Consider the following 25970-nt stretch of genomic DNA (forward strand, 5'->3'; position numbering starts at 1 on the left):
GAAATACTCTATCTTACGAATGGCCTATGCATTAGCCAGCGAGTTTATTGAATTTTGTAAGAAACGCTACGGCTGAATATCTTTCAGGCCGTTAGTTAAATGGCGCTATTCAGTTAAAAGGTTAGGCTGTTAATTGAACGGCTATTTAAGCTTATTGCCTGCGACATATGCGACAACCATTTAGGTATACAAAAAGCATGCTAGAATCACTTTCTTCGCGCGTAACATAATTATTATTAGTTTATCCTTGCAAGCCATCAAGAGAATCCTTTAAAGGTACCATTCAATAAAGATGATCTTCTTTCGAAGCTATTTGTCAACCTTGAAATAAATACAGTTTTTCCGATATTTCTAAATATATTGGATCATTTTACTCGCAAATTTGAAGCCGCAAATTATATGTTCAAACGAAATATTATTTATTATATAGGTTACTTTTGTACTTACGAACTTTTAATCAAATTCAAAACACCATTTACATAGGCAACTTATGTACGTCAGAAAAACATGTGTGTAATGTACATTGACTGCCAGTTTTCAAATCAAGGGCGTAGAGCGGACGAGAACTGGCAAGAAAATCTCCGTCCTTTTAAATGGTCAAAATTTTTCATCATCACACATCTGTTAACACGGTTAATAAAAAATATCAGAAAACCAATCGTTTCACACCTATCACCAAGGCGCCGTGAAAAAGGATCCAGTACTTACATTACTGTGGGAACAACAGGCAAACACACGTATCAATGTGAATCAAGGTAGAAAATAATTAGTATAAAGCCGTTTGGCTATATACTAATCAGCTACCAAAGATAACACTTGTTCACGAGTACGATGCATGGCCAGCCATCGACCCCCTAGCCGTATTATAGGGAGAGAGACAATACGATGCATGGTCAAGTATTTTGTACATAACACAGAATACATTACGATAATAAAAAAAGAAAGCATGGAGAAATGTAATAACACAAAATCTATATATTCCAAATTCAATAGTTATTTCAGAACCTAAGCAAGCTACGAATGAAAATTCTTTCCAATAAATCAAATACATAAGAATTCATATATTCCGTCTCTAGGTTAACGACCTCACATCTCGGCACGTGGATTTTATTATCAAAGGTTTAAGTCGCGAAGATTTTCTACCTTGTTAATAGGGAAAACCATACTTTTATAAAATTGTATTAAAAATTCATCTCTACCATTTGCTTGATCGCTTTTCTTCCTTCTGTGCCACGCTTTTGGAGTTAACTCTGTTCCCCTTACGATGGTGTCCTTTAAGGTATGAGCAGGCATTCGAATTCGGTACCTCAAGCATCAGTCACAAACAATGTTATAGAAACGAATATAGACATTAATTTATACAGTCGTTACAGTACAACCCGGCAGTGAGGCATTTAGACAATCACATGTTATTTTAACAATGCTATTTATACCCGAGAAAGTCTGAAACGACCCAAACAAATTGTTTTCACTAGGAACCAATCCTGTGATAATAACGGATTAACTATGACTTATGTAAATAATGTTTGTTGTAAAAAATTGTGTTGTGCACTCCAAGTGGATTGTTTAACCTTCTAGAAGCCTCCTTGGGCGATAAGAATTCTCAAAGTAGCCTCACACCGACCTGGACGTCGAATAGTAACAAAAACACCTACTGGCACAGAATCTTACTCATTAAGAATAATATACTAGAGGCATAAATTCATGAAAATATCGAATAAGAATACGAAGCATAAAAATACATAATAAAAAAAATATTTCCTTATTATAAATAGAGAGAGAGATATATTAGAGACGAAGAGCGCTATTAGCCTAGTGGCTTCATCATGCGACTATCGTACCTGAGGTTGTCGATTCGATCCGGCTGTGCACTGCAATGATCTTTCTTTTTTATGTGCGCATTTAAAATTCGCTCGAGCCGTGGAAGATAACACCGCGAGGGACCGGCTTGCCATAAACCCAAAAGTCGATGTTTGTCAGGTTGACTGGTCACCAATAGATTGACAAACGATCATAAAACAGACACAGAAATCTGAAGCCCAGACCTAAAAAGGGTCGTAGCGCCACTAATTTATTTTATGACATAAATGTAAGTGGAATAATTTATTTTATTTTAATAATAATATCAAAATTTATATATAGATAGACTAAAATAAATTTAAAAAGTTTGGTCCTCGCTGTTTTGCGATCTTATTGTCTAGTTATATATTCATACTGCTCATTGTACCACTGTCATGGCAAATGATTATTATTATTTACAGCTACTACCAGTGCCTAAGCGGAAAACTTACCCTTTCAAATTAGGACCATTTCCATGAAAACACGGCGCAACTTCCTCGCCCCTTAAGTGAAAACTTAAAAACGTTTAACAATGAATCAAATAAAACAAACGCTGACGGATCGGCACACGCGTATATCCTAAAACTATCTCATACCCCGACTTCACCCAACCACCCCACGCTTTCACGGTTCTAATTTTTGGGGAATTTGGGGCATATTCGTAAATATGAAATGGAAAAAATATTTCGCGGAAAATCTAATTTTATACCTTATATCCAGTTGTTAAAGTACATTTTGTATTGATGTGATGTTGGAAAAAAATTACTTCATATGTCGTCCTTAAGACGGAGCGCCTCGCGCTACGTATGTGTGTTTGGAACTTGGGTCCTATGGAGTCGCGATTTATCCTACATTTTTTGCATAACTTTATTTTTTTATTTAATTTATACTAACTCATTTAAAGAACAGTCTTTTTAACTGATTAGTTAAGCAACACTGAACGTATTCCACAGCTTAAAGATATATCTTACTATTAATGAATAAACATTTGTGGAGTCTGTTATCCCAAATCTCGAACATGCTATCACATTATTGGTGACCAAGGATTTATTACCTTTTTAAACGTGCACGAGATGCTCTATTTTTTTTACTTTTTTATTACTATGGACTTACTTGTGCGCTATTTAAATTATGCACTTGAATATGATAATCAAAAAAAAATCCAATAAACCTAACGATTACAAAATCAGGGGCTTGAGTTTGACGTTGTAGTTTCGAATCTACACTGTACATCAAATATTTTGTTATAAGATTGGATATCAAAAGGATTAAAGAATTATTTACGATAAGCAAGAAAAGTGCATCGCGCTGGAGGGGTGAAACATTTTGACTTTATTTTCTGCATATCGAGACTTGCAATTAACTTTGAGTCGGAGAAGCTACGGTGTTTGATTAAATGTTAATAATAATAATCTTTATTTTATTTTTTCATAAAAACTTTATACATGATGAGTTACAACTATTTATTAATGTATGTAAATAATTGTCATTCTTCTTTTGAGGGATAGTTAATGTTAATCATCGATCAATCATCTATCGATTTTAACGTTATATACGTTCATCACATATCCATAACATAGCCACACATCATTTTTTTAAGCAGAAGAGCCTGTGAGTCACCTAACGTTTGAATTGTCTATGGTATATGCGGTAATTAGCAGCACATTCTATTTTTAAACATCATAAACACTATAACATCCTAACCTAAGCAGGCAAATGATTATAATACATTACAGTCCATTATCCAACACCATAAACAATTAAGTGCCAATAAAAAAGCGGCTCTACGCCTTTCATATTCCATCAAGCAGCAATATATAGCGCAAGATGTAGCTATGCGAAATATATAATATTTTCGTATATGTTTGTTCCATCATTTATACTTTATTACTATATAGCCGAACAACTATTCATACGTAGTGTTTGTCTCTGAATGTGTGTGTGCACAAAGGGAGAGCTCAATTAAACATTTCCTTAATAAGAACTGAGAGATTTAGATGTATTATTTTTTCTCCGATATAACGTATTAGCGATCGTATGGGATTACATATGGAATTGTGTGCTTTATTTATGACTGGTTTTAATCGTAATTATAATATATAAATAAACGTATTAGCCTGATTAAATTCTTTTCCATGAGACCAACACTTGCTCAAATTGTGATAGAAACCATTCTGAGAATAGTAGTATGACTTAGACCCATAAATCGATAGCATAATTCAAAAGACTGACCCGTAAAGACATATACATGGAAACAAAAAAATACTTGGACTATATGAATCGTTAATCAATTTTTGCAGTTTTAAATACACAACAGCTGTTATGGACAGTATAGAAACCCAAAACAGAAACTAGTAAATAAGTTATTAATGTAATAACTTTTCTAGCTAATAATATTTAAAATAATAAAAAAAATATAAAGTCACTCGCTAACGATAGAGGCAATGTCAAGATATATTGATGTATAATCAACGTCAAAAAATTTTTTCACAGGACTGAAGTTTAAATTAACATTCACTATCATTTCTCAAATAGAGGACGAAGAACGTGAATAATGAGAAACGTAACCTCTTAGCTACTATTTTTATTAATTTAATTTATTTTCCAAGATAATTGTTAGGAGCTTCAACAATTGCGTACATTTCCACATAACATGGATATAATACGATAATAATAATAAAAAATAAATCAACAGCAGTTGATTTTATAGAACTCAAAACTTTGATTTTTCGTCAGAAATATGTTATTATTATTTATATAATACATGTTTTAAATTTTAAATTTAATAGCTCATTAATGGACAGTATGACTAAAAAAGTTGATTTTATTGTTGCGTCATCTAGCGGTAACACAATAAACTATTGTACATGAATAAAAATTCTTGAACCGTTCAATATCAAGTTAATTTATATGCACACTAGATGGCAGATTATTCAAATCATTGCAATACTTCATATAAAAGTATATGATGGCAATCTTTTAGTAATTATCAACTTTGACACAATAATAAATCATGTCACAAATATAAAATTTATAAAAATGTAAAATATAAAAACAAAGCCATAACTAAACCTAACCTGCCGTAATGGTTAAATAGTCGGAATGATTCAAAACATCCCTTTTATATCACCAAATGAAAACACAAGAAGACCAATGGATGCCTTGCCCACAAATTGATACAAAATATCCTGGATTAGCATACTTATGTCCGTTAAACGAATTAATTGTAGCCAAAAAACGCGACTCGTTACATAATTTGTTCGGCAACAATATTATTGGCTACACAATATACAATGGACAAGGTCAAAAAGTTTTCCTCGCTGTTCAAAGGAAGGAAACCAAAAAAGAAATTAAAATATTCAATAGCTATGGAAACGAAGTCATACATATGCAAAGACGAGCGTTTTGCCTCAACAAGCTTTTAGTATGGGCGCCACCTGGTAGATTCGTTGGCTCAGTGCATTCTAAATGTTTGAGAGTTTTTATTAAAAACTACAAAGGAGATGTATTAAAGATTAAACCGAGGGGCGTATTTTGTTGCGCTCGTGACATATTCTCAGAGGGTGATCGGATTGGCGAAGTGGTGACGAGAAAATGCTTACACAGCATTAAAAATAACGTCAGCGTAGTTTTTCCGTTTGATTTGGATGTCGAGCTTAAATCTATTTTGCTGGGAGCGTGTTTTCTCATCGGTTACTAGTTGATTAAAGAATATTGAACTGGTTTTTTTAGTCATGGGGTGAGAAAACAAGAATCTACTCCCATTTACTACAAGGCTAGATAATTCATTTCTTTGATGACATATTTGGTGAAATTAACTGTTTTACAGTGATTTAAATTTGTCTAGTCGTTTAATAGATAAATAAAACAAGTTATACTTTTTATGGTTTATTAAATGAAAAAATCAGTCTTAAGAATTGAATAATTACTTATTGATAATATTTAAAATTACACTAGCGCTTCTTTTTCTTCTGCGGAGATTTGACCTCTTCCGGACCGTTCTGGACCTCATCGTCACCACCAATCTTCCTTCGAACCGGACCGGTATGAGTTATTGGAATGGTTCGTTCATCTTTTTCACCACTTGTTTTTGGGGCAGTGACTGTTAACACTCCGTCGGAGGATAACTTGGACTGTACCATTCCAGGATTACAACCTTCGGGTAACGCGTATCTCCGTTTGAATTGACGTGAAATGTAGCCATGTTCATCTTTCTTTTCTTCATGCTTTCCTTCGACAATGATGTAGTTATCAGAGATCTTCACAGATATTTCATCAGGCAAAAAATGCTGTACGTCCAAATTTAGTTGAAATTTGTCTTTATCCGATTTTATTGTAGATCCAACATCGCGGTGCAATGCTGATAGGTTCCTCCAGGGTCTTAGATAATGACGCATAGGACGCTCAATGATATCTGAGATTAAGTTGTCCGCCAAATCTAGTCCAAACAACTGATCCTGAAGCCGTCTAGGTCTAATTTCATAATCCAATAAGTATGGTAACAACGCCATCTTAGTTATAATAAACACAACTTTTTCACAATTATTAAAATTTGATTAATTAATGAATGGGAAACTCCTGTTTTCTTCTTCACACGCGAACTATACTTGACCAATAAGCTGAATGAGCGAGCACGCTGCGTCTTATATAGTAAATTGTTAACATTCTCGATGTTCTGAAATATTCCAGAAAGTACTAGTTTTAGAATTGCTACTGCCATCTAGCGGCTTCAAGCAATAATATTCAGTTAACTATCACGGCATAAAATAATACTCTTTCCACTCGTTAAAAGGTGGCGCTTTAAAGTATTTTCACATTTTTAACCGACTTTTTGTGAAGAATACCGGTGACCCGGTGACCTAGCCGCTTTATTAAAAATATTGTAAAATAAACCGCATAATATTCAGCGTATTTCCTAATTATTCGTGAGAAATTACACAGAAGCTAATTACCATCGAACGATTAACGAACCCTCATTACAATCAACGCCAAAATAACCTCAAAATTAACCTAGGTATTTCATATTGTTTGGTATTAATGTAAATAAATACTTAGGTACTAAAATAAATTTCGCATTTTTGGCCACATCGATTATCGGCCATCCAAGTATACAAACAGATACCTCATATACCTACCTTATAACTGACAGTAAAGACAAAGGCTAAATGCTTTATAGGTACTTAAAATATTTTTTTTTTGAAATAATTCTACAAATTCTTACTTTTTAATTAAAAATATTGTTACAAGAAAAGTTTAAAGTAAGCAAGCAAATAAATTTTAAATCATTTATTTTAGATTATTTTCAGTATAGTCGTTCTATATCGCTATGCATCAAGGTACATGTTTTAACGATCCAGAACATACCTATTGCATCAGCCTTGTTCTGACGATCATAATCTTACATTATTTCAGTAATCAATAAGTATTGTCTATATCTCCTTTCCTACCCAGTACTTAGGTACTAATAATATCTAGGTAATTTATGATTAACAGGGGTATATCTACCTACTTAAATGAAATAATAGTTAGGCAAGTACTTAATACTCTTGTTGATTCTTATAAAGAATGTGTAAGCATTAGCTTATCTCTTCTATTTTACCTAACAGGTAACCAATAATTTTATCATACATGAGGCAAAGAACGTTTAAGTACAATCTAAAAAAACGAAAGGTAACCTAATCATACTTTGAATTTAAGGCGTTTTATTAAGCATAAATAAATCCTGAATAAGTTAAGGAAAGCTACAATTAAATACATTAAAAAGGTACCTTAACTTACAAGTGCGTATAAAATGAACAATTAAGTAGTTATTAAGTACAATTACGAATTTAAATTCCAAAATAAAACGTATTAAATCTAAAAATCAATAATAATCATCGAAGAATTATCTAGAATATTTTAGCGCCACTTAGACTAAATATGCTTGATCCGGATGTAGCTAGCACTCCTGGTGGAAAAAAGTAGAACAATATACCGGAAACGGTACGAATGTTCTAGATCATTACTTAAAATTGGAAAAAACTTAGGATTTATGAATGAATACGATTCGGTAATAAATAAGTAATACATATTTACTTAAAATGCGTATTTTAAACATATTGAAATTCTATGGTTTTTGATTTTGACGATTTTGCAACTAATTTCATGGAATATTCTCGAATTTTCCAGAATATTTTGTACACCTTAAGTATTATTATTAGTGCGCCATCTATTGACAGATAGCACATAGAAAAAGTTATTGCATAGGTCATAAACCTTTTTAGAATTTGACGAATTGAATGATTTATACAAAGACTTAGAAGTAATTTGGACTTTAATGTTCTATTTTAAAATGCTTTACCCTAATTATTAGGGCCTAATATCTAAAATGTTGTTGTGATCCCGCAGATAGAGTTAACATATTATGATAGCAATTACACTATAATAACAAAGTATGTGATTGATGTTAATTATTAAGAATGCATTCACATATTTTTTTCTTTATTTATGTGATTGCTCTTATATATTATATCCATATTTATTTATAATAAAAATATATTTTGAGACATCATTGTCAAATAATAAATAAAACTTAATCATAATATAATAATGAATTAAAATGATTTGTGCGATTGAACTATACAAAATAACAAATCCAGTTTCTTTTTTTCACCAAGTTATTATATACAGAAAGGTTGACAGCAACTGGAATTAGACGCTTCAAATTTACAAATTTCTATTTGATAACAGATGTCGCTTACGTACACCATGTATAAAAACGAAATTTCTGCTCGAGCCGGCGTCATTTATAAAATACAAGCGAAGTGTGTAATACGAGTGATATTCGCTGCTATAAATTAACCACGTGTTTTTGAAACCGCGCCTTTATCCGAGAGTTTTATTAAGTAGTATTCATTAATATATTATCAAAATGCCTGAAGAAATGGAGACACAGCCAGCGGAGGTTGAGACCTTCGCTTTCCAGGCGGAGATCGCCCAGCTTATGTCGCTGATCATCAACACATTCTACTCCAACAAAGAAATTTTCCTTCGTGAGTTAATATCCAACTCTTCTGACGCTTTGGACAAAATCAGGTATGAATCTCTCACTGATCCGTCGAAGTTGGATAGCGGTAAGGAGCTGTACATCAAAATCATTCCAAACAAGAGCGAAGGCACTTTGACTATCATCGACACTGGAATCGGCATGACCAAGGCGGATCTAGTCAACAACTTGGGTACCATTGCTAAGTCTGGCACAAAAGCCTTTATGGAGGCGTTACAGGCCGGCGCTGATATAAGCATGATTGGTCAGTTTGGTGTGGGTTTCTACTCCTGCTACTTGGTAGCCGACCGAGTCACTGTACATTCCAAACACAATGACGACGAACAATACATGTGGGAATCGTCAGCGGGTGGTTCATTCACTGTCCGCTCAGACCCCGGAGAATCCCTTGGCCGTGGTACTAAGATCGTTCTTCACATTAAAGAAGATTTGGCTGAATTCATTGAAGAGCAAAAGATAAAAGAAATTGTTAAGAAGCATTCTCAATTTATTGGCTACCCCATCAAACTGGTCGTTGAGAAAGAACGTGAAAAGGAATTATCCGACGATGAAGCTGAAGAGGAAAAGAAAGAAGATGAAAAAGAGGATGAGAAGCCCAAGATTGAAGATGTAGGAGAAGATGAGGATGAGGACAGCAAAGACAAAAAGAAGAAAAAGAAGACCATCACAGAAAAGTACAGTGAAGATGAAGAGTTGAACAAGACAAAGCCTATTTGGACACGAAATGCTGATGATATCACTCAAGAAGAGTATGGAGACTTTTACAAATCTCTTACAAATGATTGGGAAGACCACCTTGCCGTCAAACACTTCTCAGTTGAGGGTCAACTTGAATTCCGTGCTCTTCTGTTCATCCCTCGCAGAGCTCCATTTGACCTCTTTGAAAACAAGAAACGCAAGAACAACATCAAGCTGTATGTTCGTAGAGTATTTATCATGGACAACTGTGAAGACTTAATTCCAGAATACCTGAACTTCGTCAGGGGTGTAGTTGACAGTGAAGATCTGCCACTTAACATTTCCCGTGAAATGTTACAACAAAACAAAATCCTCAAAGTAATTAGGAAGAACTTAGTTAAGAAATGCCTGGAGCTTTTCGAAGAATTGGCTGAAGACAAAGAAAACTACAAGAAATACTATGAACAATTCAGCAAGAATCTTAAGTTAGGTATCCATGAGGACACACAGAACCGTAACAAATTAGCTGACTTGTTGAGGTACCACACATCAGCTTCTGGTGATGAGTCCTGCTCTCTTAAGGAGTATGTTTCACGCATGAAGGAGAATCAGAAACACATCTATTATATCACTGGTGAGAACAGAGACCAAGTGGCTAACTCGTCATTTGTTGAAAGGGTTAAGAAGCGTGGCTATGAAGTGGTTTACATGACTGAACCTATTGATGAGTATGTTGTACAGCAAATGAGGGAATATGATGGTATGACTCTAGTGTCTGTCACAAAGGAAGGTTTAGAACTTCCTGAAGATGAGGAAGAAAAGAAGAAACGTGAGGAAGACAAAGTCAAGTTTGAGGGTCTATGCAAAGTTATGAAGAACATTCTTGACAACAAAGTTGAGAAAGTTGTTGTATCAAACAGGCTGGTTGAGTCACCTTGCTGTATTGTAACTGCACAATATGGTTGGTCGGCTAACATGGAGCGTATCATGAAAGCTCAGGCTCTCCGTGACACATCAACAATGGGATACATGGCTGCTAAGAAGCATCTTGAAATTAACCCCGACCATTCTATTGTAGAGACCTTAAGGCAAAAGGCTGATGCTGACAAAAATGACAAAGCTGTGAAAGATCTGGTCATTCTTTTATATGAGACTGCACTACTGTCATCTGGTTTCACTCTTGATGAGCCCCAAGTTCATGCTTCAAGAATCTACCGTATGATCAAGCTTGGTCTTGGCATTGATGAGGATGAGCCCATTCAGATTGAGGAGGCTAGTGTTGGAGATGTTCCACCACTCGAGGGTGAAGCTGATGATGCATCCCGCATGGAAGAAGTAGATTAAGCCGCCTAAACTGTTTCTGCTTGTCTGCTGATGTACAGCCAAAGACTGATTTAGTTCAAATTCCATTGAAAGTATTAAATTAATACTTTTTTTTCTCAACTGAAACATTTTGTGTATTGTTAGCAAGTTACATTTCCAATTGTTTAGAATGTAAGCTACTTTAAAGAAATCCTACCTAAATAAAGACCTTATCAAATTTATTTCCTTTTATTGAAAGCTTCTAACATCTTATTTCTCAATTAATTAAAGCATTATAGAACCTCTTCAGTATTATCAATTAATATAATCTGTTCAGAACTTGTGTAAAGTAACTTCATGAGCTTCAAAAAACCCTTATTAATTTATTATAAACAATCTTACTCCAATTATAAAGAATTGGATTTACTTTATTCAAATTCTTAGTTATTTAAATGATTTTTTTACAATTATATCAAAAAATGATATCCGAAAATGACTTATTCAATTTATGTTATTATTTATAATGTTACAAGCAAAGCCAATGAATCTTACTGTCCAGCGTTTCTAGTTCTCCACAACCCAAACCCAATAATCTATCTCAATCCATTTTCGACTATTTGAGATGGACATCTTAAATCTTAATACAAATATTGATAAAAGTGTGCCAATAACCAATCGACGGATTTAATTGCCATCTGTCGATACAAGCTATCCATGCTAGGTCGGATCCGTGTATGTGGGAGACCTATGTATGAAAATGACAGTTAAACTGTGCCAATATCCTTTTACATTACATATTTGATTTAATATTGACGATCAAATTATATGAGTGTAAAGAGCGAAGAAGATTGCATTCGCAAAAATGGATATCTTTGTACGGTTTGGATAATGGGATGCAGATAGAAGATCGATCGACTGTCACGGTCTGACAATTCACAGTATGAGAATGTAGATTAATTATTGGGTTCGGGCGTAAAAGTACGGATCTGAAGCCGGCAGCTAGATGTATTCTGGGTGTATTCATTTTAAACGAATGTGAGCAAAAAATTACGCCTGGCAAGAAATGTATTCAATGTTATAGGTATGCCGACTTACAATGCTAAACCTTGTACATATCTGCAGCAAGCAGTGAAAACTAGGTCACACCTTTTTTGAACTTTATTTAGTTCATTATTTTTATAAAAGTTTTTTGTGAAGAATAATAATAATAAACTGAACTTATAATTCTTCTTCCCCTTGAAGGAAGCTGTAAAAACCAGGAGTAACTACTATATTTAATTAAAAAGGATGCTTACAAGGTGTATTAAATGATAAGATCTAAAATAAGAAACACGTATTGCAAAACAAGGTCTCAATAACGCGATGCATTTGTTTTCGTTGTATAGAAACGTCTTTTTTCTTGTTAATTGTTAATAATAAATATTTACCCATACCCAATTTAAACTTTAGCTTACAAAAGCACTATTCTATTTCATTGAATATTTAGGGATAAGCGAAGTAAAAAGTAATACGAGAAAAAATATACATCATAATATTTAAGTATCTATTACAATTTACAAGGTTTTTAATACTTGTTGTCATGGTATGGAAAAGAGAAGAGAACTTATTCGCTAATTGTTTTGAGTACCTATCTCGTGAGATATCTAAGCAGTGACTAATTCTGAAAATCATTAGCCATTAGGTAGCATTTCTTATGGTAATTTTATTTTTTTTATTCACTAACTTTTAATTCGAAAAAAACACAAAGGTGATTCTTGTGGTCAAGTTCCAAGGTTTAAAATTTAATATTTTAATACTACAGTCGCAAAAGTTACGAAACGTTAAGCATTCCTTATTGATATAGCTTCGTACAAACGCCCAAGTCTAGAATGTTATATGTTTTCACTTTCTGGAACGTTCTATGTATTTGTCGATGCACCGCAAAAGTTCACGGCGCAAGCGCGCAGCTAATCTTGCAACCGTGAGTCGTCGAGAATAAATTTTCTAGAACTTTATTTTGCACAAAAGCGGGATATATAAATTTTCAACAAAGAGATTATATTTAAAGAAATATAAAAAGAACTTTTGTAATTAGGTACTTGATTTGCCATTAAACAAACCGCTTCGAATATTGTTTAAAACTATTGACATAGTTTTTATAAGATGTAGGTATAAATTTAATTATATTTCATTTAAAAAATAAGTAGATGGCTACTACTAGTGTGGTATGGCACATAATAAGTAGTGTACAAAATAAGGTAACTAATTATGAAAGGTCACTTAATGGGAGAGGGTCTTGAAATAAATACGTTAGCTAGACGAATATGTAAATTACCAATTTAAATTATTGGTTTTATACACAACAAAATTACAAGTATGTATCAGCCACAACTGGTCGTGTAGATTGATTAACTACTTAAATAGGGATGGAGCCAATTACCAGAAAAAGTATTAGTTAGTAATGTTTATCTATTTATTAAGATACAAATATAGGTAGGTATAAAAGAACTTAGGCATATAAATAGGATATATTTTATGTCGATTAAATTAATATAATTAAGTGCATTTAAATTGAAAAATACAATTTTATGAATTATAAAGGCCGATTTACTCCTACTAATTTTTTTTAAACAGAATGTTGACTAATATAAAAAAAATAACTAATATTAATATTAAGAACCTTATTCTTGTCAGTTCCTACTTGTAAGGAAAAAGTAATTTTTTGTCATCCTTAGCAAAGACAAATCAATAATTGTCCCCCATCTTTTTAATTTCATCAGACCACAGTGCCGTTCATATAGGAATATACGAATTAAAATATTTATATCGAAATTGTAAGTGTAAGTCTAAGTTAAGATTATAAGTTAGATGTGATGTTAGATAAGTCATAGATGGTAAGTATATTAGACATAATTATTAATTCAATAAAAAAACATTTCCAGCCGGTACGAACCGCTAGTGTATAAATAATTTTTAGTCTTATAACATGAGTCATATAATCATCATTGGTCACTAAAATAAACTGCTTCCAAAATAGCTTCCTACGTAAAATCTAATAATAAAAATAATACGAAAAGCCAATAAACAACGTTATTTTTTCTTATTATTATACCGCAGAATCTGATTTCCCTTTTTTAAAAACAGTATTGAGAATTCTAGAATATTCTAGTAAAATCTTACTGCGCGAAGAATTCCCTTATTTATTTATGCACACATGCACAGGACGCATTCATAATTATACTTATAATTTATATACAAACAGGACCTTCTATCTCATTCTCACAACGCTGGTAGCGCGTAAGGCTATCTCTATTAAATTTTAAATGTGTGCACGTAAGTGTTGCCATTCATATTTTTGTAATTTCCTTATTATTTACTGTTTAATACGAGTGGATCGTAAGGAAATAAATAGTCATTTAGTTTTCGTTGCTTTTCAAATAAGGTATTTCGAGAACACTAAGACTAAATATAATATATGTGTGTGTCAGTCACAGAACATTGATCATCTACTTGCCTTGAAATGATCACGGAACATGTACAAAAATGTGAGCCTAAGACCTAAAAGGTTGTAGAGCCATTGGTACGGGTTATAGATTTTTATTCATATGGTGTTAATCTGCTTGACGTGTCATGTAAAAATTATTGTCTCAAAAAAATTCTTATAAATCGGCAAATTCCCCTAATGTGGTCTCTCTATTCATTTACCCTATATACGTTCTGGCCTGTGATTGGTCGAACCGGTATATTCTAGAATGTTCGAAGAATCCTCCTATATGATTGGTGCTTCTAGGATGTTGTAGAGCGTTCTGGACGGCGATTTGTTTTCATATATAAGCTGGTACAGCGCGCGGGAAGTCAGAATAATTCGAAATACGAGAGAGTTAACAAGTGAGATTCGGTGAGAACCGAGGCGAATAATAACTTGCGAATATTTACCTGTGAAGTTTGTTGAAGTATTTTCAATTCAGTGATATTGTTTATCAGAAGATACAATGCCAGCTATTGGAATTGATCTTGGTACAACCTACTCTTGCGTTGGTGTCTGGCAACATGGAAATGTGGAGATCATCGCAAATGACCAGGGCAACCGAACAACACCATCGTACGTCGCATTTACGGACACGGAGCGTCTGATCGGTGATGCAGCTAAGAACCAAGTAGCTTTGAACCCTAGCAACACGGTGTTCGATGCGAAAAGGCTGATTGGCCGTAAATTCGACGATCCCAAAATTCAACAGGACATGAAACATTGGCCGTTTAAAGTGATCAATGACTGCAGTAAACCAAAGATCCAGGTTGAATTCAAGGGCGAAACCAAGCGATTTGCCCCAGAAGAAATCAGTAGTATGGTTTTGGTGAAAATGAAGGAGACAGCTGAGGCCTACCTTGGATCATCAGTGCGAGATGCCGTCGTCACAGTTCCTGCCTATTTCAATGATTCACAGCGTCAGGCGACCAAGGATGCCGGGGTCATTGCTGGAATAAATGTTTTACGGATCATAAACGAGCCCACCGCCGCTGCTCTGGCATATGGCCTAGACAAAAATCTTAAGGGCGAACGCAATGTCCTTATTTTCGATCTTGGTGGCGGCACATTTGACGTTTCCATTTTGACGATCGACGAGGGTTCGCTATTTGAAGTGAAAGCCACGGCCGGAGACACACATCTTGGAGGTGAAGACTTTGACAACAGGCTCGTTAACCACCTAGCAGAGGAGTTCCAGCGAAAATACAAGAAAGATTTGCGCACGAACCCACGCGCATTGCGACGCCTCCGCACCGCCGCAGAGCGGGCCAAGCGCACTTTATCATCTAGCACCGAGGCCACGGTTGAAATCGACGCGCTATACGAAGGAATTGACTTCTATACTCGTGTATCTCGGGCTCGCTTCGAAGAATTAAATGCTGATCTTTTCCGGGGCACCCTCGAACCAGTGGAAAAAGCATTGAAAGATGCTAAGATGGATAAGAGCCAAGTACATGACGTGGTTCTCGTCGGTGGGTCTACTCGTATCCCTAAGATACAATCCTTGCTACAAAACTTCTTCTGTGGTAAGACACTTAACCTTTCCATCAACCCCGATGAGGCTGTGGCATATGGAGCGGCGGTCCAGGCAGCTATTTTGAGCGGCGAAACTCACTCTAAGATCCAGGATGTGTTATTGGTAGATGTAGCTCCGCTGTCGCTTGGCATAGAAACTGCGGGAGGAGTCATGACCAAGATAATTGAACGTAACTGCAAGATCCCGTGCAAGCAATCTCAGACATTCACCACCTATTCTGACAATCAGCCTGCAGTAACTATCCAAGTGTATGAAGGTGAACGAGCAATGACAAAAGACAACAATCTCCTTGGCACTTTCGATCTGACAGGCATACCACCTGCACCGCGAGGCGTGCCTAAAATCGACGTCACATTCGACTTGGACGCCAACGGTATTCTTAATGTCTCGGCAAAGGAAAACAGTACTGGTCGTAGTAAAAATATCGTGATAAAGAATGACAAGGGACGTTTGTCACAAGCTGAGATTGACAGAATGCTAGCTGAGGCAGAGCGATACAAGGAAGAGGATGATAAGCAAAGGGAGAGGGTGGCCGCTCGTAACCAGCTGGAGACATATGTCTTCAGCGTGCGACAGGCGCTAGATGATGCAGGAGCGAAGTTGCCAGACCAAGACAAAGATTCTGCACGATCACATTGCGACGAAGCGATAAAGTGGTTAGACAACAACACTTTGGCTGATAAGGAGGAATACGAGCATAAGTTGAAAGAGCTCCAGAGAGTTTGCTCACCCATTATGAGTAAGCTGCATGGTGCTGGTGGTGCCGGTGGTGCCGCCCCTGGAGGCCAATCAAATGGACCCACCGTAGAGGAAGTGGATTAAACCTAGTATTAAGAACTAATAATTTTATTTTTTAAGACTGATTAATTTATTTGATTGCAGTGTAAGATCATTTGTTATAATAAACATGATTTAAATAATTTATACGAGTTTCTTTTTATTACCCTCTAATCAGAATAGAACATATTTCTCTATAATCACATTCATTTAAAGGGAAATTTATTGAAATAATATAGGATTGCTATGTATATTTGATAATTATTGTTGTTTTGAAACAATATATTTCCCTACCTTAAAGATTTTTTCAAAACTGATACGCTGAATTTCTAGTGTTATGTTATCATTACTAATTTTACATATGAACTAAAAGGTATATCTAATACCTAGTCATTCTTGAATTGAAGCATATTTTACGGATTTATATTTTCCCGCGGGAGTAGTTAAGCTATTGGCCACTAGATCGAGCTTTACGTAAAGTTACAAAATGTAATATATTATATTTCATACTTTTTATAACGAAATGTGGCTAACATAATATGATAACGTATACTTATACGTTAGTAAAGTAATTTTGTTAAAATTAATTAAATATTAACACTTATTTATATTAGCCAATGGCCGCGAGATGGCGCGATGCCAAAACGTAGTTCAATTAAAATATAGCAGTTTCATTGCAAACAGAAATCAGGGCCGTGTCGACCCCTCCAACCCCAATGTGCAAAACCTATGAGCCTTTTTTTCCTTCATTAATTAATTTTGACCGAAGTGAATGTAACACTTAATAAAAAATTCAGTGGCGCTACAACTGGCTATACAACTCTTTAAGGTCTGATTTTTGTGTTTGCCCTTGATCATTTGTCCGTCCATCACCGAAACACATCGTCGCCTTTTTTGGGTCTAAGCCGGTTTCCTCACGATGTTTTGGTTATTTTTCACAAGGCCAATAGTGTTCTCACAAATTATCAGCGTTTATATCTAATCATTTGCTAAAAATTTTCTAACGATGACAGAAACTTATTAATCGACCTCGATATTGGTAATTAGTATGTAGTTAAAGTAAAAAAATAAACATGTCTTTTTCTATAAATTACTTTTGTTAACTGAATATAACGCTAATGCAATCCATCCAAAATATAAATATTTGTAAAATTCTTGTATAATAAATACTAAATCCGGTCGTACGAGGCTGGCAGCGTCGTTTAATTAAATTTAAACTATGGCTAGCAGCATACAGCTGCATTTACATTCAGCCGTAGTGAGCAGGGAAGTGGGCAGGACGAGTTTTAGATTTAGCAATCTTTTTGAAATTTGTTTCTTACCGCGCATTTTGTTTATCATAGAGCTGGGTTGTTTTTTGCTATTAATAGTTTTCTTGAGGATGAGATTGACCTACATTTATTATTTTATATACCCGTTTAGAAACAGTCAAACAATTTTTTGTTTAGTCTACGCTTAGGTAATATTTAAAAGGGACATCTTAGTTTCATTATCTTATTTTTAAATACATAATAACTGTTTTAATTTATTAGTATTCTTTTATTAATAATATTTTACAAAGTTTCAGTTGTCTTGTTAGGGTAAATGGTATCTGCTGGCGGATGACAGGCTGAATTTCATAGCTTTTGGAATCTTAAATATATTTATTTAATTATAGGCTGTAAAGATAATGTATTTATTTCTGAAATAAATTATTAATTTTCTCACCTAACTGGGCACTAGGAGACACTTTCTTTGTTTTAAAATTTGTATTGAAATTTAAAATGTATTTTTATTATAACCGCAATGCGGTGCTGTGCTTAGAAGTCTCGGAGACCTTGGGGCAACAAAGGAGTGGAGGCCCTGGCCCCAAATTATTTTTCAAATAAAATATAGAATTTTTTCAGTCGAATTTTAAACCAAGTAAGTATTAAAAAAAGAGCTGATTACTAGTGTTTAGTAGTCGGATTTTTTTTAAGAAATCCGAAATCTATTGGTACCCTGATTCCGACCCAGCCGCGAAATGTTCCAGGAACTTATTAAGTAGAATTTCTAGTTTTTTTATAGAACTGTAGAATAATATATGACGTCATAAATCTAATTTTTTTAAGGCAGTTTTAGCAATGAAATCGTTTGTTTCTGAAATAGCGGACGAATTATAACAGTTTTATATGTAGATTAGACTATACAAACATGCTCAATCTAATCATAAAATCATACACTTAAAAGATAATAACGATTAAAGTGGCCTTTTCGAAGGCAGACGCATGTGTGCAGTTAAAATAATAATGTTAAAAAATGAAAACGGATAAAGCGAACAATGAAAATGGTTATAAACCATTTTTAAGACAGGTACGTTTTAATTATTAAAAACCAACTTTTGTGGGTAAGAAATGTAATAATTCAAAAATAGAGATTATATTTCCTTTTCTTTTGTATTGCATCGCTATTCATAAATGCGTAACATTAGCTTTTTAGTTTTTTTTTTCTATTACTTTAGATGAAGGTTCTATATTTTTTTAATATAACATTTGGTTATGCACTTCTTGCACTTAAGTCATCATTTTTCTTGTTTTAGTTTTCTTCCCTTATAGTTTTTATGTATCGTATTATTTGTGTTTTTTTAATGCAACGAAGTGTGAATAATTACAAATAATGTAAATTTATTTTGGAATTTGGATTTTACAAATATGTACATGAGCCAATGTTGTACGTTTTACTCACTCAGGCTTTCTTAGTTTTATAAGCGTGGCGATTTCATAAATCGTCACGAGAGTATAGCCATTAGCCACTAAAATAGGCACTGTCTTCCAGAGTTATATTGTATTCATTCGTTTCATACAACTTAAGTTTTTATTATTTCGCATATATTGTATAACGCTAGTGGTTAATAGTATGAGTAGAGTAAAAACAAAATCCTCTATTATTTAAAACACCCCGATGACCCAGGAACCCGCGATTTTGGGTCAGAGTGAAGTAGGTACATGAATGTATTTGTTTGTGGTGAAATTTAATTAGGAACAAATTACTATTTAATTAGGATTTTTAAAGTTTTCAATTATATGTTTATTAACGAATTTTCTATATATTCTTGTTTCTGAGCTAGAGCAGATACCTACTGCAATTGTTTCATTTTATACGAAGGAGAAATTTTGTCCAATTTTTCAAATTCCAAACGTATTTTAAGGCACATGACATTTTAATAAATATGTTAAAGATTGTTAAATTCAATTTAAAAAAAACGTCTGTGGATTTATATACACGAGTTGTACGTAACTACTTCTTTGGCGTTAAAAGACTATAACTAACTTCAGGGTATTGGTTTTTTCGCAAAAATTCACTCTCATCATTTTTCCCTAAATCGCACAAAAGAAGTATAACTTCAAAAATTACTTTCACTAGGAATACCTAGTGGGCTAGACAATTTAATGTTTAACCTCCTGCCCGTTTCCTGTTCTATAATATTAAAAAAAATGTAACTAATTTATCATGTGACGCTCTCATGTCACAGTGACAATACAATACCTCGCATAATGCTTCAAAAGCGGTTTCGCTAAGTGCTATTTTATTTCCAATATATTAAAGAATGCAACAAAGACATCAAATGGAATGCTCGAACAACTTATTTAAGGAAAAATACGGCTATAGCTATACGTTTGCTTAAATACTTTGGAAAAAATGTGTGGGTCTATTAATACGACGTAATAATATTTTTTAACAATGCGACGATGTAGTGATAAAATGCATATTATGTGTGGCAAAGTATGCAAACTTTATATTGTACTACAATATCATCTTTGTACCATGTTCTAGCAAATAAATGATTATTATTAATGACCATGAATTCTTAGAAGTATTCTTTTTGAAAATAAAATGATTCAATCCTTTGTTCTGGAAGCTATCAAATAGAAACTTCGGGAAAAATAGGGAGCAACTGAGAGAAATGTATTAAATTTTTTATCTATAACAAATTGACAGTTTGATATTGTTTATGACATATGATAGTATATTGATAAGTAAAACAGTAGCGTACATTTAAGGAATTTATTTTTGAATTTCATAATCTACTTTTGGTCTCATAAGCTTTTTATTTCTTTACATACATTCAGCGGTGTTGCGTTCAGCGTGCTCTGGGTAGGTTCGACTTTATACTTCGACTTTAGACTTTATACTTCGACTTTCGTGTCTATTATTATCGTACGGCGAAGGGAAACATCGTGAAACCCACGATCTAAATATCGTTATTTAATAGATTGATCGCCTGCTTTGTATTTCGTAAAACTGTTTAGTATCCAAATATGAATTGAATTATTCGCTTGATTTGTAATAGGTACTTTATTGAATCTAAATTCTCCAATTGAACCAGTATTAAGCTATATTAGACGAAATACCTATAGGAGTATGACATACGGATACTATATGATACACAAAACTACTCGCATCACTATCAAAGAAAAAGTTAGTTTAGTGTTCGTTCAATGTATATTTTAATTAATATATTTTTTCATCTCTTGAATTATGGACCAAATTTAGGGAAAAAAATGTCTAAGGGGTTTTTAGGGGTACTTTATATAAGAAATTTCTTTTTTAGTTTAAAATACGCACGATTCTAGAAAACTTACCAAAGCAATAACCCAAACCAAATATAAATTCCAGTCGGTCTCCAAGATCGAAATAACAGCTAATACTAGTCGCATGTATTTTTAGTGCATATTTGAAATCACCTCTAAAACTGAGTGTACTACAAAAACTTATGGTTTTAAACGATATTTAGAGGTACATATTTGATGTTGTCCTTTTTGATAACGGCTCAATATCGCCAAAACCCAATAACCTATCTCAATCCATTTTTCTACCTCAGATAGACATCTTAATCCAAATATTGATAAAAGTGTGCCAATAACCAATCGACGGATAGACCATTGTATGAAAATGATAGTTCAACTGTGCCAGTATCCTATCTTAAGAGTTTAACTTACACCAGTTAAATAAATAAAAATATATTGTAATAATATTTGTACGGTTTAATTACTTTATTGCGTTTATATTGATTATCAAGTGAGTGAGTGTAAAGAGCAAAGAAATTGTATTCTTTCCACCGCCAGAAATGGATTGTCTTCGTAGGGTCTGATTATTGGGATGCGATGGGAGATCGATCAACTGTCACGGTCTTATCAGCTAAATCCCAGATTGTTTTCAATCTGCAATATTTAAATTCAAGATGTAAGTACTTTATTTTAATCTGTTGTTCGAGAATGGACACCCGCATTTTATTTCTACTATGACACAAAAACTAACAGTGTTGCTAGGCGATTTCAAAAGATATGCACACATAATTGTTATCAATTAATCTATGACGCATTTGGAATTTGATTACACGTAATTGATCTTTTCATACTTTATGAAGGACACACGTTTAACATTTATCAATTACTAAAGATACTCCAAAATTTTTCTTGGGTAATTCAGACATAAACAAGAGCTGGCGCGGCAGCTAAGATTTTTTCCTTGGGCCGTGGGGTTTAAGTGCACAGGCAAAGATTAAAGATTCAAGTTGGGTCCTGGTGTATAGTACCGGTAATACCAAAGCTATTGTTTTCCTGGCTCAAGAAATAAGTATCGCAGTACAGCTTGAAATCGGTGGCATTTTAATTTTTTTTTCCATTTTAATTATTATTATTACTGTGTAGGTTATTACTATTTTTAAGCCTTTATTGCTGACATCCAGTGTTAAGTTACATAACCTAACTGAATCCTAATCATCAGATGTGCTCTTGGTGATCATCGTGTCCTGTGACATGCATCCTTCAGCTGCTTCCATTCTTTTCTAATGTTAGCTCTTCTTGAAGTTGTATCTCCGATACAAACTATCGATCTAACGATACTATTTATCTTTAGATTAGGAGGATTAAATACTCTATACTTGCGTGTTACTAAGCAAATTACTTAAACTGTTTACCTAAACAAATTATATTCTTGGAATCTCAGAATTAACATTTAATTATATCAAAACACGTCTTCAGCCAGTGCCGGTTTTAGCACTACCAGCGCCATGGGCGAGATTTATACGGCGCCCCCTAACTGCAATTCAAACCCATATCAAAAAAGGAAAAAGATATAATAAAATTTGACTTTTCTAGCCTTTCTGTTGGCTAACTCTTTTATTATTTTATAAATCGAGGTTTCAAGCAATTTCATTCTCGATTTACAGAGTTGCCAAGTTTGTCAATCGGGATTGCTATATTGTCGATCGCAGATAGGTTTTATCAGCTAGTCTAAATACTAGTCGTAATTAACTAGTATTCCTAATAAGGGAAGAGTTCAAGATGAGACTAACGTACTTTAGAGTATGCCGTTATCTCGGGGTTTCAATATTTAAGTGTAAAGATAAAACTATTACCTTTAAATTATCTGATCATCGACCATGATCAGTAATTACAAAAGATATCAAGGATTTCCAATGATTTGTTCAACAATTATTATTATAATCTTTAAAGAGGATAATTTGCATCTGGGAATGCAGCTTCTTACAAAATATACTCGTCGAAACTGTAATTGTACGAAAAATTCAATTTAAAAACGCCTTGTAAGGATTTTTTTAAAGTTTTACCGTAGCTTGTATTAATTGTATAGATTCAATGGTTCTGAGATTCAAAACTTTGACATCTGACATGAATTTCACACTGTATAATTTAAAATATATTTCAATTTTAGTGTTTTCTGACCGCAAGCGTGGCGTTGAACATCGTCGCTCATGGCTGCGTCATTGGCTTCCCAGCGATCCTTATACCAGCTCTACGACTTCCTGATTCACTAATAAAGGCTACTGCTAGCCAGGAATCATGGATAGGTATATAATTATTATTAAAAATAACTACTGAAAGCCTTCTGTCTGCGGCCTCACTCGCATTAATTCAGTGGTAACAAACAATTAAATAAGCTATCTTCTTATCTCTAAAGCTTTTTTTGCTGAATTTTTTATTTTACTTGTTAGACTTATGGTATCGCAGCCTTTTTTGGTTTTATTGTTAAAGTCCGTCTTGAAAAAAATTAAATGCATTAGGGATAACGTAAGGTTCTAATGGTGAAATAATCTTTGAAATTAGACTCGTACTGTCAGAGCCAATGCAAAGAAACAAACAATAAAATGCAAAGACAATCAAAACTTTTTCAAATTCCTCAGTCTAATACAAACTATTTACATTACTTAGTATTTGTATACCTTTAGATTCTAAAACAAACTAACAGCAAATATCAACATTGAGCATATTATTTATTTATATTTTTGTAATAATTGTTGATGAGTCCAATTAATTTGTTTATGTTTGAATTTGTTTTCCGTTACATTATGATGTATTTGTTTAGATATTGTATAATAAGTTAAATAGAAATAAATATAAAATGTTCTAATTTGAGAACATAGTTTCGGTTACAGTTATTTAATTTGTTTAATAAGAAAACTATGAAAATAAATAAATTAATGGCAATTACAACCTTTTTAGGTCTGGGCCTCAAATTTCTGTATCTGTTTCATGTTGATTTGTTAATAGGCAAGAAGGTGATCAGCCTTCTGTGCCTGACGCACGCCCTCGACTTTTTGGATCTAAGGCAAGCCGTATCTTTCATAATTTTTTAAATTCCAAAGTAATATTTGGTTAACTGCCTGCAACGTTTTAATTAACCTTGTCACTGTCTATTTCCAAAGAAACGCGTTATAAAATCTCGAAATAATAGCCTGTAAACATATTCCAGATTGCTGTAATCTTTACAGCAAAGATAATGCATATATCAATGTATGTCTCTGCGATTATATCAATGTCATCGTTAATCATTATTTACTTTCAGCTTCCATTGTTGGATTTGCGTTGATCATGGGAAACTTCATCATTACACCACTTATGGATTGGCTGGGTCGAAAAAAATCTCACTTACTAACAATCCTACCAATCTTTGCCGGTTGGTTTAGTCTACTAATGGCAGAGAGCGTCACCTGGCTCATTTTAGCCAGATTTCTACAGGGAGTAGCTATGGGAATGTTGGGTCCTTTGGGATCAATCATAATAGCTGAAATGACAGATCCAAAAAACCGAGGTGCCTTCCTTACATCTGTCTCCCTATCATTGACTATTGGAGTTCTGTTTTCTCATTCTTTGGGGGCCTTTTTTAGCTGGCAGCAAAGCAGTTTAATATGCTCATTTATTACCTTCACTAGTTTAATACTTATCATCTATAATCCCGAATCACCATCCTGGTTAATTTCTAAAGGAAGATATCAAGAAGGTGAAGAAATTTTCTTTTGGTTGAGAGGAAGAACACCTGACCAGGAAACGGAGTTTGAAAACATGATAACTGCACAAAAATCGTTACGGAAATCAAGTATTCTTGGGCAGGACGTGTCATTCATTGTACGCTTGAGAAGATTTTGTATTTATGTAAATCAGACGTTTAGAAAACCTGAATTTTATAAGCCTATAATAATCATGTTTGTTTTATACACTATGTTCCAATTCGCTGGAATTAACGTGATAAGTTCTTATGCTTTAGATATAATAAGGCAAGTAGTCGGACCTGATGCGAACGCAAAAGTTCTTATGGTCGTATTGGATATAGAAAGATTAATCTGCAATCTAGGAGCTGTATTTCTAATGAAGACAATGAAGCGACGTACTTTACTATTTAGCAGCTCTGCTATATGCATTATTTCATATTTAGGAAAGAGTTACTACGTTTACGCAAGAGAGAATAATTCATTACCGTTCACAAGTCAATGGATCCCAATTGCTTTAATAGGTTTATATATGTTTTCTTTAACTGTAGGTATATCCTCTATACCGTTTACAATATCAGGTGAAATATTTCCTTTAGAGTATCGAGCATTTGGCGGCGGTATAAGTGTACTGGCGCTATCATTTAATTTCTTTGTTGCTGTTAAATCTTTTCCAGTTTTAACATCAGCAGTTGGTTTATCTATTACGTATCTCATGTACACAGGTGTGGTTGTTGTATGCCTCTCTATTTTATACTTTATGTTACCTGAGACAAAAGACAGAACTTTGCAGGAAATAGAAGATAGGTTTAGAGGCATATCGGCAGAAGATAGGAAATGTGCTGAGCCTTTGAATGAAACATATGACAATGGAATGCGAAGGTGCAGTTCCCATACTCTATTTTAAGCAATAATGTAAACTAATGATTGTGATTTTTATGATTAAGGTCAACAAAGATATCATTATGTAAATCTCAATGTTATCAAATAAATATTGTTATTCTATTTGATTATTTATTATTTTATCACAAAATATAATATA

At 33.7% G+C, this 25970-nt stretch overlaps 5 protein-coding genes across 5 annotated transcripts; 4 read left to right on the plus strand and 1 right to left on the minus strand.

The window, feature by feature from the left end:
- The first annotated feature begins 4864 nt into the window (after positions 1-4864).
- Positions 4865-5672, plus strand: LOC111004288 (phospholipid scramblase 1-like). The gene has a single exon (XM_022275263.2). The coding sequence runs from the start codon at positions 4973-4975 to the stop codon at positions 5537-5539; it is 567 nt and encodes a 188-aa protein (XP_022130955.2). The 5' UTR covers positions 4865-4972; the 3' UTR covers positions 5540-5672.
- Positions 5673-5714: 42 nt separating this feature from the next.
- On the minus strand, positions 5715-6471 carry LOC111004305 (protein lethal(2)essential for life). The gene has a single exon (XM_022275295.2). The coding sequence runs from the start codon at positions 6348-6350 to the stop codon at positions 5793-5795; it is 558 nt and encodes a 185-aa protein (XP_022130987.2). The 5' UTR covers positions 6351-6471; the 3' UTR covers positions 5715-5792.
- Positions 6472-8609: 2138 nt separating this feature from the next.
- On the plus strand, positions 8610-11104 carry LOC111004307 (heat shock protein 83). Its single transcript, XM_022275298.2, has one exon. It carries the CDS (start codon positions 8750-8752, stop codon positions 10904-10906), a length of 2157 nt encoding a protein of 718 aa, XP_022130990.1. The 5' UTR covers positions 8610-8749; the 3' UTR covers positions 10907-11104.
- Positions 11105-14688: 3584 nt separating this feature from the next.
- On the plus strand, positions 14689-16828 carry LOC111004285 (heat shock protein 68). The gene has a single exon (XM_022275260.2). The coding sequence runs from the start codon at positions 14836-14838 to the stop codon at positions 16726-16728; it is 1893 nt and encodes a 630-aa protein (XP_022130952.1). The 5' UTR covers positions 14689-14835; the 3' UTR covers positions 16729-16828.
- A 2049-nt stretch (positions 16829-18877) lies between these two features.
- Positions 18878-25933, plus strand: LOC111004278 (facilitated trehalose transporter Tret1). Its single transcript, XM_022275248.2, has 3 exons — positions 18878-19014; positions 23377-23512; positions 24508-25933. Exons 1-3 carry the CDS (start codon positions 18961-18963, stop codon positions 25833-25835), a joined length of 1518 nt encoding a protein of 505 aa, XP_022130940.2. The 5' UTR covers positions 18878-18960; the 3' UTR covers positions 25836-25933.
- Positions 25934-25970: the final 37 nt, after the last annotated feature.

Source organism: Pieris rapae, chromosome 18 (genome assembly GCF_905147795.1).
Source record: "Pieris rapae chromosome 18, ilPieRapa1.1, whole genome shotgun sequence".
Lineage (NCBI taxonomy): Eukaryota > Metazoa > Arthropoda > Insecta > Lepidoptera > Pieridae > Pieris > Pieris rapae.